At 36.9% G+C, this 15251-nt stretch overlaps 1 protein-coding gene across 14 annotated transcripts in view; it reads right to left on the reverse strand.

Annotated features, from left to right (window-relative positions):
* The window catches only part of myo18ab (myosin XVIIIAb), a 202117-nt gene that overhangs the window by 105977 nt on the left and 80889 nt on the right, over positions 1–15251 (reverse strand). For 12 of the 14 annotated variants that reach the window (XM_041804165.1, XM_041804150.1, XM_041804142.1 and 9 more), the window contains 5 exons: positions 13588–13599; positions 8963–9133; positions 8084–8174; positions 6416–6608; positions 5377–5463 (listed from right to left, as the gene is read on the reverse strand). In XM_041804165.1, coding sequence (XP_041660099.1) covers positions 5377–5463; positions 6416–6608; positions 8084–8174; positions 8963–9133; positions 13588–13599 — 554 coding nt within the window. The remainder of the gene's footprint in view (positions 1–5376; positions 5464–6415; positions 6609–8083; positions 8175–8962; positions 9134–13587; positions 13600–15251) is intronic. The other 2 variants (XM_041804133.1, XM_041804083.1) reach the window with 1 other exon arrangement.

Consider the following 15251-nt stretch of genomic DNA (forward strand, 5'->3'; position numbering starts at 1 on the left):
TACATGGTTGTTATGGGAGGTCAAAAAACTTTAAAAAAAATATACAATACTGTGTCTATGTTTTAAAGGAATGGCTTTGGATAATTACTATTTATTTAGTAAAATATGTTGAAAATACATCACTTACTTTTTCTTTATGACAGAGTATCATTCATAAAAAGAAAAACTGTGTTAAATAAATTTGCAGGACAATATAGACTAGTTTGGGCAGATTTTAGTGATACAAACCCACTGAGTATGCCCTAAATTACGACATCAAATCCCACAAAAACACAGATAAATGTATTGCTGACTACACTTTAGCTCATTTAAAGGCTTTAAAGATGAGCTATAAATGAGTGAAAGTCGCTCAAATGCAAAAAAGACAAACTTATTCTTTATTTTCTTAGAGTGACACAAAGTCATAAACCAAACAGAGGGAGCTGAGAAAAACCCATCATTTATGGTGAGAAGATTTTAACAAGCCTTTCTCAACAGATCAGTATAACTATGTTTCTATTTAGTTTTTTGACAGTTGAAAATAAAGACTGCAGAAAATGTAGTAATAACAGTCTCACAACGCACAAAAGAAGAGCCTAGTGTTTCTTCTTTTGTCATTTATTTTCAATTACTGTCAGAAAATTAGCACCTGGGTGTCACTATTTCTCCCATATTGTTTCTCTCTAAAGCTGAATCACTCATTTTTCAAGTGATCATTGTTGACAGGTGTGAAGTTCAAAGAAGGCCTTTATGACTACTTGTGCTGACCAAAGTGGGGCCTGATAAATGTGTTTAAGATTATTTGTAATAAGAATATTAGAAAGCTTTAAATATTAAGATTTTGTGCTGGTTTTGAACACATTATAAAGAATTCTAATTATCCCTGGCTCAAATTAAGACCAGATCTGTCTCAGTACCCTTTTATTTACATTTATGAACCTTGATTTTGAAAGGATTTATTTACTAACAGGCTTGAAGCAAGAATGTTATCACTTTTCCAAAGGTTTGGAAGAACCAGGGTCTAAATAAATTGAGTAGTTCTGACTTTAATATTGTTGATTTAAGTGATTACTACAGGAACTTCAATACAATTCCAGTAAATACGGTGTATTTAAGCCAGTAATATGGATACCTGTTATACCAGACCAACAAAAACAGAAGTCCTAGAAAGGGTTGAACAATTTTTTTGGCAATTTTTTTAAAGTTCCTTGTCTAGTGTATTTAAAAAAAAAAAAAACAAGTAATAAATCATTTGAGTGCAACAGATTAAACTAGGGCTGATAAATTTTCTAAGCTAACTGTGATTATTTTGATGCCTATTGCAAATTCAATATGAATTTGTGTTGGAGAATGAATGAATGAATGAATGAAGGGAATGATAATTTTACATCATTCTCATTTTCAATAAACTAGTCCTGAAAAAAGGATACTTGAATGTTTGCATGATTTGTAATTCTTTTTCTAGTTCTTCAGCAGTGTGAAAATTGCAGTAGGACGTACTTTGATTTAGAGTTTAGAATTTAGATTAACTGCTCAGCCTTGGTCCTAGAACACAAATATTTGATAATTTAGTGTTTTTAGTTTCAAGTTACTATAAATGAACACTGAGCTGCAAACAAGCTGCAAACTGTCAAAAATGCACTAATACATACTTGTGCATTTTGAACAATGCTCTCTCTTCTTCTATGTCAGCTTTTGTTTCTAAAGAAAAAAAAGATTGAAAGTCAAAACTTTTAAGATTCTGTACTGTCAGTATTATTGTAAGTAACGGAAAAACAGAGATTTAGTCATACGGTATAAAAAGGTATCAAGGTATGAACAATTTCAACAACATTATGGTGTTTAGAAGCATACTTTATTATTGTTGTGGCAATAACCAAATTCTTTTTTGTTTTCTGCAAGCCTTAAGAGACTGCCGAACTTACACCAGAGGAGTTTGCTAAAACTCTTAAAAGTCTCTAAAAAGAATGACATCTGAGACCAAATTTATCGGCAAGCCATTGAGTTGTTAGTCTCAGACTAAGATTTTGCAAAGACTGGTGGTCCCTAACTACAAGATTCCTTTTGAGATTATTTCCCATCATGCATCAGGTGGAAATTCACACACTTTTTGAGCAGGGAACAAGATGTAAAAGGAGATAGAGATTGCATTTGAGTTAATATCTCTTATAATTTGATCTTTTAAAATAATTTACATCGAGTAAAAACAAAAGGAAAGTTGAACACCGAAGCAACTTTACATGTTACTGCAACAACCAAGAAATTACACTTTACTTCACTTCAGAATAAAAGTAACGTATGAAACATGAGTTGTCTCGCCACGGAAACAAACTGATCAGGCTTGTACTTTGAAACTCCCAGTGGCGGTTTAACGTACCTGTCAAGTCAGCCTGGAATGAATTGACGGACAAGGCACACAAACACACAGGTGCAGAGATCTGACTGCAGCTCTGAGCTCAGAGCTGCAGAAAAGTTTTTCAATCTCTTGAGTTCTGAGCGGACATGCAGCAGCTCTCGACTGATCTACACTCACTTTCATATTTTGAAGCATGAAGTGAATTAATGTGGTTACGCACAGCACCAGCTCCCATTGGTCGAGTCACTGAGAAACACAATTTGCATATGACCAGACTAAATACTTACAATAATATCAAACATGTTTGATATTTTCGTAATGCAAAGACAGAAGAAATACCGCCTCAAAATTCAAGTCTTATGATCACCTTACATCTGATGACTGAGACAACGGGAGTGAGCTGTGGCTTTAGCAAGACTCCCATGAGCGGACTGAACCTTTTATGTTCTTGAAATGTAGTTCCTGATATTATAGGCTACAAATACTTAGTGCAAATGTGGTTTAAAGGACATTTTCAAATCTGATTTAAAGTTTGAGTAATAGTAGCCATGAGTAAAGGTAAAGATGTTGCATTATCTCCCAAAAGATTTTAAGACTTTACATCTAAGCCCTCAGCATACTTTCAAAGCTGAATAACTTTATCCAAATAAATCATGTTTTATTGGAAGGATTGTCTTCTTTTTATACAGCTACTTACAGCAGTAAACTGCCTGTTGAAACTGAAATGTTACTTCTGTTGTCAATAGTGGAAATTACTACTATTTTCACATTAAATATTTGAACCATCTATAAAAAGGGATTTAATTCTAAAACATGTTTTATTAGTTGTTTAAACAATAACAACCTTCTAAAACAGTCTCTGTGTGTTCAAGAAATGTGTTTGTTGAAAAATGTAGAGGTCTTTAACTTTAATTTAAAAGCAAAAGCTCATTATGAAACAAGCAATATTTGATTGAAAAGCTTTATAAACTTTGAAATGATTGGGTATTGAGCCTTCAGATAAAAAAAACACCATAAAATGCTGAATAGTGTACTAAAAACTGCTCTCCTTGCTCATGTAACGCCCTCTCTCCTCTTTAATAAGGCTGTTCAAAGAGCATCGCTGGGATTTTTAAACTTTGGCTTGTTTAGCAGAGATCAGAATCTCTAAATAAAGAGAACCTCTGCAATAAGAGGCTATCGCTCATGACAGAAGGTTAACAGACACTCAGATCTGTCAAATCAAAGACTTGATGCTGAATAGAGCCACTAACACTAATTAGCATCAATTTAATGACTAGATTCAATATGAGGGTTATATTTTCAGTCTTTACTGTAAAAGAATAGTCATATATGTCGAGTTTGCTTGTAATTTGACATAAAATACTTGATTCCACTTTTGCACCAAAGATGCAGATGTTCTGATAAAGACCATGTTTATACTTAAATGGGCTTTTTAAATAGCAGCCAATAAGAATAAAGAGTTTGACCCTCTGAGCCAACATGAGGGAAAAACATTCCAAACTTGATGCCAGTAAATATTTTTCTAATGTGGGACAAAATCCAAAAGGAAACAGAGCAAATTGGAGAAAAATGAGCCAAGTCCATGATGAGCCAAAGGGACAGGATGGAGCCAAAAAGAGCTGGCGGGGCATGAAAATGATCATTAACTGATTTTTTTTTTTTTTAGTCTTTGTTTGAGTAAAAAGTTTATTGAAAAACATAACAGGACTTGTACACAACAGACACCTGGCAGGTAAACACTGACATAACACAGTTGTCAGACATGTCTGTTTAAATATTCAAAATGGTCCCATGACTTTAAAAATTAGAGACCTTGTTAAGATCTTACCATTTACCATAATTTAACTAGACTGTACTTTGTAAGCAATTTTTAACTGACATGGTTACTGAAAAAAGTAATTGATCATGTTTAACTAAAAGCACTCAGTTATACTGTGTATAAATAGACAGCTTAGACTGTAAAAATATGTTTAAAGCTGTTATTATAATGACAAACGCTTTTCTCAAAACTTCAATAAAATACAAAGAAATTAGGACATTTAACAGAAAAGCACACGTTAGAGTTTATTGTTAATCTTAGTTTAGGTTGACTGTCGTATACGAGGAATGGAAAATGAAACAAACTGTCAGTTTAATGTTTTGATTAACTCTCATTTTACAAAGTCCTGCAAAGAACTTACAATTAGTTATTAACCCCATAGAACATTTGAACAAAAAATAACTTTAAAAAAAAAAGAAGAAAAAAATAACATTAAATTGTAAATTTTGGGGGGTAATTTAATCCTGTGAGGTCGAAGGGAAATAACTTTTCAATGACTGAATATTTTTCCTGTATTTAAAAAGTGAGAGCTAAAATGTCAATTCAAAAAAAGTTGTTACTTAATTCTTTTATGTTGGGCCCTCATTAATTTTTATAATGTATTTTATGGTGCAAATGATACATATTAATTTGTACCTTTCAAGTAGCTTAGTTTTCCTTTATTTGCAGTTGATCTTTTTAGAACTTTACAGCTTGGGAACCAGAAGAATCTCTGACAGACAGGTTTTATTCTCACACTGGAAATAAACATTGACCAAGGACATTACTCTCTGGTTACTGAGAAGGGGACCTCTGACACCTGTTGATGGTTGCCACCACACTGGAAATGCTGTCTCAACATAATTCTACTATCAATCTCACATCAACTGCAGCCCTTTCAATAAATAACTTATACACCACCAATACCAAAACACACAGGTTATTTGTAAAAATGTCAATCCCCCAAAAGTGTGTGCCAAGAAAGCCATGAGCTGTTGAGACTAAGATCTAATCTAAACCAGACTGTTGTATAACATGTATATTACAGCTGTAAATATGCACATTTTAAAGTGAGACTGAATGGGGATTCTTCTGTTTTCATACGTAGCCTCAAGTTTGCACTTCACTTTAACACAGCATGACCTTTAGAAGACATTTCTCTCATTCAGGAAGAAGCTGAGCACAAAGACATGACATGCACACCTGAAAACAGAGAGCACAGTGAGTAGAGTTTTCTTACCAGAGCTTGTGTGGAGGCTTGGTCAATAGCTGCTACAGACAGAGACGTACTGGACTCTATGTCATCTAAAGCAAGCTCTATGTTTTCCTACACAGGAGGAATAAAAGCCCAGGTTAGTATCCTACAGGACATTCATTAATACATTAGATAATCGCAACTCTAGCTGTAAAATCACACTGTAGATTGAGTTCTTTTGATTTTGTTAATATAAGCACAGTGTTTATAAAATGTTACATTTTTAAACATTATAATTGAGTTAATATGACTTTGAACTGAATCTCTTCATTGATGCAAGCAACTGTTGAAGGAAGGATTGATTTGTTCAACATCAAGCCATGAAAATATGTATATGTATGGAGATTTCCTGTGTGTATGTGCAGGTCATTACGCTGTCTAGCTTGTACAAACACTGTTTCTCATTTGTCTGTGGTTGTCAAGCAGCATTTTTAAGATGATCTTTCCATGAATTCTAAATTTTAACCCCACAAAAAGCACCAAGGTTTGATAGTTCTTATTCAACATACTTGCAAAATGCTGGCAGAAAAACATTTATAAACTAAAATTATAATGCCATGTGCATTTCCCTTAACCTCTACTCTTTTTTGTGGAAACTGAAACCAAAACTATCCTCAATGCAACTTAAGGATGTCACTTAAAGAAAGTGAATATATAAAAAAATGTATCCATAAATGTTGGGTATTTTGATACATTAATGATATATTTGTGATGACAGAGAGTCCGGTGATTAACAATATGCATTTATAAAAGCATGATCTATATTACGGACCTTCGGCACCCTCTTTACTCTGCAGAAGAAGAAAGTGGAGGTCAGTGAAATCTAACTCAATCTCCTCACACACTCATGGACGCTCCAAGAGATGACGTAAAAGACAACATGTACATGGACACATTTTTGTAATTTAGAAGAACCATTCACTAAGAAAACATGTTAGACCAAACTGAATTAAAGATATCTTCTGTGGTGGTAGGAGGGAAGGCAGTGCTAATATATGTGCTGTTTTGCAGGCCTTTAAAGCACCTCCTTGTATCTGTCAAGCTCCTGGACGAAGGTGCGTTCATGGAAGAGCGTCTGCAGTCTCTCCTGGGTGTAGTTGTGACAGAGCTCCTCAAATGTGGCTCCTCGCTGCTGCTGAGCTAGGCGAGGGTTCTGGAAACCCGGCGTGTCAACGATGAGGAGGGAGCAGAGAGAGTGCTGACTGGACTTCAGAGCTCTGAGGGACAAAAACACATGAGGAAGAGGCACTGATGAAAATTTTAAAGCACTGAGAAGATGAAATTTTTGCACAAAGTTTGTTTTTCTTCTTCATCTATATCCTTACGATATTGATTTTACAGTTGTATGTAAGATTCATGGGAAACATTACTGTATCATCACCAAAACTAAAATAAAAAAGTGACCTAACGTACCTTAACTCCTTCATTTGGGATTTTACAGAAGGTACAGTTTATGTTGCACTTTTATTTAAAGGAAACACTGCCACTAGTTCACAATAAATAATCCAATAAAATCTGAGAACTCTAACACCATTTGTGCAAGAAAAACAGAATTCTGCAGCCAAGCATATGAAACAAAGACACAAAAAAATCTGTTCAATAAGAAATGAAGAGCAGACAAATAAAACAACACATTGATTTCACAGTTACCTGAGCAGCTCTGCCAACACTAATTGTTTATTGCAAAAACCCGCCTGTATAAAAGCTTCTCCTGAGAACAAGACTCAAACAATAGAGAGCTCCAGACGGCGTAAAAACCAAGCACAATACATGCTACACAGAGGGCCTTATTAAAGTTCAATTACTACACAATACAAAGAACTCCTCCAGACTGACTTTGCTATACACAGGCAGAACTTTTGCTTTTATTTGTGTTGTTGAAAAAGGTGAAGTCTTACTTATCTGTCAACCTTTAGGAGTGAAAATGTCAGAAGAAGTTGAAGTAAACTCAACATTGGAAAGGAATCACAGGGTAACTCCTGAGACGATAAGTGTGAAGGCGTCCTGCCTTTAGGGCCTGCTGTTGTGTTGCCCCTGTGCTGGTGTCTTGTCTTTCCCTGCAGGTTGGTAGGTGGTGTCTGCCATACCTGGGCAGGCCTGGCCAGTCCCTCAGGTGTGTAAAACCTGGCAGTTAATCTTCACACTCTCCACTCTGATCTGCTCTGGGCTGCTCTGATACCCAGTGCAGTGATTCTATTTCACACCATGCTTTCATTCAGTTGAACCTTATGTCTGTTTAGCCCCTATTTCATTTGCTTGTTAATCCTTGCAGTTCTATTTTTGTAATTAAACTAATTCTGGGCATAGATTAATTTTTTAAATCTAGATTAATCTCACTGCAATCCTGTAGTTAATCTAGATTAGAACATTACGAGAAGGAGATGTTTTAAAGCTAAATGCAAAGCCGGAACTACACTCCAGGCATGGCTGCTGCACTATGTCACTCCGCCCAGTGGTTCACTCAAGAAATAGTTCCGAGTATTTGCTTCATGCGTCGTAATGTTACATAATTATATGTTATTATTTCGTAGATTGGTGAAACAGGGAAAAATTCAGTATTCAAAGGCTAGAAATAAAACTATAACTGGATATGACTGGAAGGGGCGAGTAAGAAAAAGAGGTTTAAGATCAATCTAAAAAGTGAAGAGACAAGCTCGAGCGCTGATGATGAAGATAAAAATTCAGTTCTGACCTGTTGATGAGGGAAATGACGAGAGTGAAGAGCTCCGAGTAGAGTCCAGATGCCATTGCCTCCAAACACTCCAGAGCAGTGACCTTAGAGCCTGAAAGACGACAAACACAAAGAGTAGAAAGCTAAAAGTACTTCTAAAAAAAGATGAATTGATCTAAATGACTGTTATCATTGGGTCATAGCCCTATGGGTTTTATCACAGCACTATTAACTGAAAGCAAAAGGAAAAAAGAAATCTCAAAGACAGCATCTCAAACCCTGGAATATTTCCACTTAGCGATGGCAACCAAAGCTAAACTGGTCATTTTACTCATTGTTTGTTGTTTTCCAGGCCCTTCCCTGATTAAAATCAAAATGTTAAACAAAGCATACTTATGTATAGGTTAAAAAGAGGCCAGATTTACAAAAGAAAAAAATCATTTTTTTTTATTTTACCTAGCAAACTAAATATTAAAAATGAATCTAATGTGTTTTAATCATTCAATAGAAATAGATTATTGTAGTAAGCGTAGTGTAAAGCATGTCCTAAATCTACAGTTAGGATTAGGATTTCACTGCTGCAGCATAAAAACACCCTAATAATAAAAATGACTAACCTTTGAATAACAAAAAAACCCTTGATGAAATGATGTGAGCTCTGTTTGCCATCAACAGATAAAGAACTATGTCTCTTATAATAAGAAAAACATTTTTCAAAAGCCTCTCCTAATATTTGTCATATTCATTTATTTTATTAAATAACTGAAGGGCTGGATCAAGTTGCTTACACCAGCAAACTGCCAATCAGAAAATCAGCATTTATAAATGGAAAGGTGAAGTAGCCCTCACCGGCTTATTTTGGTGTGCACAAACTTCCAAAAAACCCCTACAGCTTTTTACCTGAGCTGTCACCTTGTCCGGCCTCGTCCGACCCTCCTCTGAAGGAGGTGGAGTGCTGAAGTCCTTTGGCTTGATGTTTAAAGATGGAGGATGACAGCTCCTCTAAGGTGCACCCAAGCAGGTAGGCTGCCTTCTGAGCCCACTCATGACGTGCAAACTGACGACGACCAGCTATAGAAAAAAGAACAAAAATGTGTAAAAGAATAAAGATAATGCAACCAGGATCCGAGATACAAGATGATCAAAATGACAGGCAGAGAAGGAGGAAGAGGTAGAAAATTGAGATATTTAAAATTGAAATTTAGAAGAAAATTTGTAGTTATGGTGAGGGAAAAAAAACATCTATATAAATTACATCAACTAAAAGTGGATGAATGCTTCTCTTGGCATGTCTGATGAAGATAATTTCTGTTTTGTTAAAGGTATTTTGTGCAAAATGACCGTAGGAGTTGTGTGAAAACTGACAGCTAAGGTGTAAAATTCATGGGTGTTTTGCTTTTCCATCAGCAGAACTTGATTTTTTTTTCTGGTTTTCTGTGTTCCTGTGAACTTTGTGATGAAATCAAATCACATCCATAGGAGATAGGAGGGTCTAATTACTTTATGCAAACTCACAAAGCATCATATTCAAACAGATCAGTATACAAAGGCACTTTTTCAACATTCAGTGCTTATAAAAAGTATTTTAAGTATTTAAGTATTTATTTCATGGATGTTTTACCATTTAACTGTTTTTATAAATCATGTTATCATATAATGTGGCTTTTTGACAAAAAAAGAATACATAAATATTCTAAATGACAAAGTGAAAACAGACTTCTAAAAATGATGTCAATTAAATAAAATTATGTAATGTAAAGTAAGTGACTGCATAAATATTCATCCTATTTACAGTGACTGCCATAATTCAACAGAGGTCCAGCCAATCGGTGCTAGTAGTCTCACAGTTGGTGAAATGGGGATTACTTCAGCGCAGTGAATGTGTCTCAAAAGTCTGTAGGATAAAGACACCTGTGTCAGGAAGGTCCAGTCACTGGTAATGAGTATTCCTGGCGACCATACAACTTGAAGACAAAAGACCACTCCAAGCAAGCCCAGTCAAAGCTCAGACCTCAGTCCAATAAAGAATTTATGGCTGGACTTGAAAGAAGCTGTTCCTGCCTGATCCCCGTGCAACCTGATAGATCTTGAGCAGTTTTGAAAAGAAGAATGGAGTACGATCAGTGTGTCTAGATGTAAAAGCCTGACTGAGACCCATCCACATGCAGGGCTTTTCCATTACATGGCGCTAGGCGCAGGGTATTTGCTTTTCCACCACAACCACGCTACCCATCTGAGGGCACGTCTATAGCTGATGATGCAGAGTTTTGAGCCCTCCTCGATCTCTCCACAGTCTGATCTGAACGACTTTATATTGTTTTACAGCAAAAATCAAACTGTAGACCAACAGCGCTGCAAGCTGCTCTTTTAACAGTCTCTCTCTCTCCCTCTCTCTCTATCTGCAATCACTAAAAAAAAACAATAATTCATGCTCGTCATCAATAGGAGAGGATTTTCCTGCATACGAGTTAGAGATAACCTTGCAAAGCAGATGGATAAGCCCGTTTCCTTATTTTTCACTGGCGAATCCATCTTGCAAAGCTCCTGTCTGAACTGTTTGGGCCCAGTTAGAAAGTGAGAGGACCAATCAGCGATGAGGGGCAGTACTTTCAAGCGTGGCAGAGTCGTGACATATGCCACAACAAGAGCCGGTGCAATTATGGCAGAAGAGCTTAGCGTGGATGCTGCTAAAGCGCCAGTTTTATCAGAATTTGATGACATTTCTTCGTTAAAGAAAACAAAGAACAGCAGTGAGTTGTTTTCTTTTCAAAAACATTCACGTTATTCCTCAGTAGCTGCGCACGCGCACCTCGATAGCGGCTACGTCACATGTTTTGTTGCTCTGATTGGCCCGTAAAGATGTGACAGACAGAACGTTCATCCAATCACCCTCTGATTTTTTATCAAATCCTCTGCCCTTTCCCAAATGCTTAGTATTTAAGGTTTTCCAGGTGGATGTGTGAAACACATCCATCTGGCATGTCAGGTTAAGTTAGTAGCAGTCTCCTTGTAATAGATTTGTGGGTCTCTAAAGAGCAGAAAATGAACACAATCATATTTTTGGATTGGGCAGTGAGAACTGCATGCTTTGCTAGCGACAGTTAATAAATCAAAGAAGGACTCTGTCATGGGCTAAATGTTTCGAACATCTCCAGCATTTTATTTTTTAAAAGTCTAGAATTTGTTTGTCTATAAGAAGGGAAAAGGGTCAAATTTTTGGTATTAGTAGGTGCAGAAAAAGGTGTATTCCTGGATCTGCACCTGGTCCTTCCTGATCTCACTCATCAGTGTGAGAAGTCTTGTGCAACTATCACACAAAAATCTGGAGTTTTGGTCTTGTGTCATAAATATTTAAGTCATACAGTGAATGCTGACATTAGATCACAACTGTGACAGAGTTACAGACAGCTGGAGCAGAGGCAGAGATAAAACTTATCTCCTCTGTCTCACCCTGGGGTGAAAATTTATTATGGCGGGGTTATCAGTAGCAGAAGGGGTAAATCCCCCCAGTAAATTGGTCCCTGTGAAGCGCTTGAACGTCTGCACAGTGGGCTTGAGGGTGGGGCTGGCAGCTTTACTTGAGCGTTGCGCAGCGCGGCCAAACTGGTGATGGGAAAGCAAATCAGCCGGTAGGGTGTGGCTAAGTGCGGCCAAAAGCCGTAGTGGAAAAGCCCTGACAGATTTAGAGCTATGACTGCAGCTAAGGATACATCTACTAAATACTGACTTGAAGGGGATACATATTCATGCAGTCATTGATTTTAGATTACATTTTTTATTTAACTGGCATTACTTTTTGTTACTTTAAAAAGGCAAATTCTATTGACCATGATTGAGTTATCAAATCAATAAAGGAGCAAAACAACCAAAAGAGTGAACACTTTTTATAAGCACTATAAGTCCCTTTTTTTGACCGTTAATAGTCTTGAAACACCAACCATGATGATGTCCTTTGGCATTCATCTCTTCCTGCTTTTTACCTGTGACTTTTTTTTCAAACTGAAAGAGAAGATTCAAAAGACAGATGTTTTTAAGAGTAAACAAAGGAGGCTGCTGAGTTGCTTCTGATTTATACGATGCTTTTAGGCCAATTCCTTTTCACTGACAATCTGATGGATGAAGTGATCCTCTATTTTTGATAGTCAGTCTACCGCTTCTGCATTTTCACCGCTGTCTAATGCTTTATGAAGGTCTGTCAAATTAGAGAAAATAACAGCTGTTTTGCATGTCATGATGGAGCATGACTTTACAGTAATGATGGTGCATATTAAGTGACACACAGGCATCACTATTTGTGCAAAAAGGAAGCTAATTTAGTCATTTGTTTTGGTTGATTTGTCATCTGCTGTCCTCTGTAACCCCAATGATGCAATGAAAAATACAAACAAAAACAGGCTTGTTTGCAGCTGCATCACTTTTTTAAAAGGGAGGAATAAATGCAGAGAGTTCTGAACCAATTCAAATGTTTAGCCAAGGACAGCAAACACCCAAAGTCCCTCTCCTCTTATAAGTGGATTATTTGGGGCTAAAATATTTTCCCTAGCTTTTGATTTTAAAAGGGATACTTGTGTTGGGAATGCAAAAGAGGTTTTATTCCCTGGAGTAAGAGCCTGCAGAGGAAACAGCTGTAGAAATGTATTTCAGTTTAAGTTAGGTTATTATTTGTGTGTGGAGAAAGAAATATTTTTGAAGTTTAAGGGGATAAAGATTGAATGATGTAGGAATTCACAGAAAAACTCCAACAAAATATCAAATATTAGTTTCTTTGCCTCATTACTCAATTTAAAGGAGAAAACACTCAAATGCAAAGGAGAAAACACACTTGATAAATAATTTCAAAAATAAAACAAAGAGGAAACTCGTTTCTGAGACTTTTGTTGCAGGCACTTTGAAAAGCAACCTAAAATGTCAGACTTAGACGTCGAATGAGCAGTGAACACATCCCTCATCTTATTGTGTGTTTGGGTGAATCTGTGTGTGTCTGAGAGTGTTTCTCCATTTAGTCTGGAGGCGATCCAAAGCCCAAGTGTCAGCCAGCCAATCACAGAACTCAGACAGAAAGCCAGAAAACCAACAGGAGCTGCTGCCAAACTGAAAACTTCAGGGAGATACAAGTTCTGTGGTGGAAAGTCACAACTCCAACAAGAAAAGTGAAAGCTTCACTTTGCTTTATAGAGTGTGTCGTTGTGTTTTGTTCTTGGTGGTGCTGTTGTGTGACAGCGGCTCAGGAGCTGAGCACGGCCGACATGGGGAGGAATCAGAGTGAGCGCTTTAAAAGGAACAGCGAAGGTCTGATCCGTGTGATTTTCATCTCAGGGAAAGGACCGGGTGAGATGGAGAGCGGGGAGAACCAACATGAGGAAAAGAGGATGAAGAGATGAGGGAGAGGAGAAACAATAAAAATGCTAATGACTAAACGCCTGGGAGGAACGATAAAGGCATTAAGAAAGAAAACACAAACAAGAGAAGCTCTGAAGGAAAGTTTTTTAAGGTGAGAAACAGTCAACAACTTGTGTTTCCATTACCTTCATCTCCATCTGCGTTTGATAGGCACAGCATGCAAACATGCAAGTAAAGAGAGGAGGTTAGAGAGCAGTTCACTTTACTCATCAGAAAAACATAAACATTAAAAAAACACTGACAGAAAGCCCAGCTGAGCAGCATGCTAGGAAGGTACAACCACCACAGTGTTGCCAGTTGTTTTTTACAGAAGGGACAAACTGACTAAACTGACTTTTACCATCTAACAGTGTTGTTGGAAAAAGTAGGGATGCCCTGGTCATGTTTTTTGCTGCTGATACAGATCATCCATGATCATATTTTGAATTTTTGTTCAAAATATGCAAGCAAGTTCAGTGATCAGTCATCTACTTAGCTTTTTAGTTTACTAACAACTCCTACAGCTGGAAGTGTAACCTGATAAAACAAGAACAAAAGATGTCCTTTTATACCAAACAACATGCTTGTACTGACTTCAACAAGGTGGTACAAAAACCTCCCGAGGAGCAATGCAACAAGTATCCTATAGAGAGGATAACTGAACACAAGTGATAATTCACCATTTATACATCTCAACGTGCGTCAATAAACTAGCACACTTATCAACAGATTGAATAAAGTTATTATACCTTTTTAATAGGCCAAACAGTGCAAGTAGTCTAACAAAAAGGCAATAAGTCTAACAACATTAAAGACCAGCTCAGATTATATGATTTTTTTGGTCTTTCATGATGCCACCAAGTCAGACTATGTAATGAAAATATTGTCCCATCTTTGCCAACAGCCTGGCAGCACAATAAATGTGCCCGACCGCTCATCGTATGCTGACGTCAATGCAATTGTGTTCAAATTCACAGGCTATGGAGGAGGCGGATCTAAGAAAGTGAATCATAGAAGTGCTCTATTTGATGCTAGCAGTGCTTTACTCTGACAAAAAGAAAAAAACAAAAACAAGAAACAATTATTGACACTTCATAATTAATAATCCAAGTGACTGATCCAAATCCATCCTACAGTTTGCAGTAGACTATGAACACACCGCAGTCTAACACCAGACAGTCTCTGTGTTACTGAGTTAGTATTAGTTAGGGATGTTCTTAGCGGTATAATTACCTAGTTGATTAAACGTAAATCTATATTTAGAATAGTCAAAACTAGTCTAAAGATGAGAGAACACAAAGAAGAGTGGGTGTGACGTTAGCCTGATAATACTTTCTACAGCGTGGCTAGCATTGAAAGCTAGCGCCGCCTGTCTTCGTTCCTCTTTGCAGATTAATATGGTGCTTTGATATTTGGCCTCTTTTCACTTCGGGTGAGTAGTCATACGTGAGCTTAACCCTCGACAGCCCACACACCACTTTATTTCCATTTACTACTTTGGAAAACTGTCATACCGCGGGCTTCCTACTATACGCTAACAGCTTAGCCACCGCCGAGCTTCTCATTGTTTGCATCCGGTGAAGGGTCAGAGAGGAAGGCTGTGGCCATTAACTGAAGCTACAGCGGTCTCTAGTGGCGGGAGGTTCATTAAAGAGCATTATAAACAGGGATTTCAAGTCCATGTTCATAAAAAATAATAGGTAATTGTTGTTTATAACTTATACTCAGTTGTTGTTGTTTTTTTGATAATGTTGATATTTATTTTTCAGTAGTAGTTCAAATAAATTTGTTTGGAATACATTTAAATTCA

This window comes from Cheilinus undulatus, linkage group 2, assembly GCF_018320785.1.
Source record: "Cheilinus undulatus linkage group 2, ASM1832078v1, whole genome shotgun sequence".
Taxonomy (NCBI): domain Eukaryota; kingdom Metazoa; phylum Chordata; class Actinopteri; order Labriformes; family Labridae; genus Cheilinus; species Cheilinus undulatus.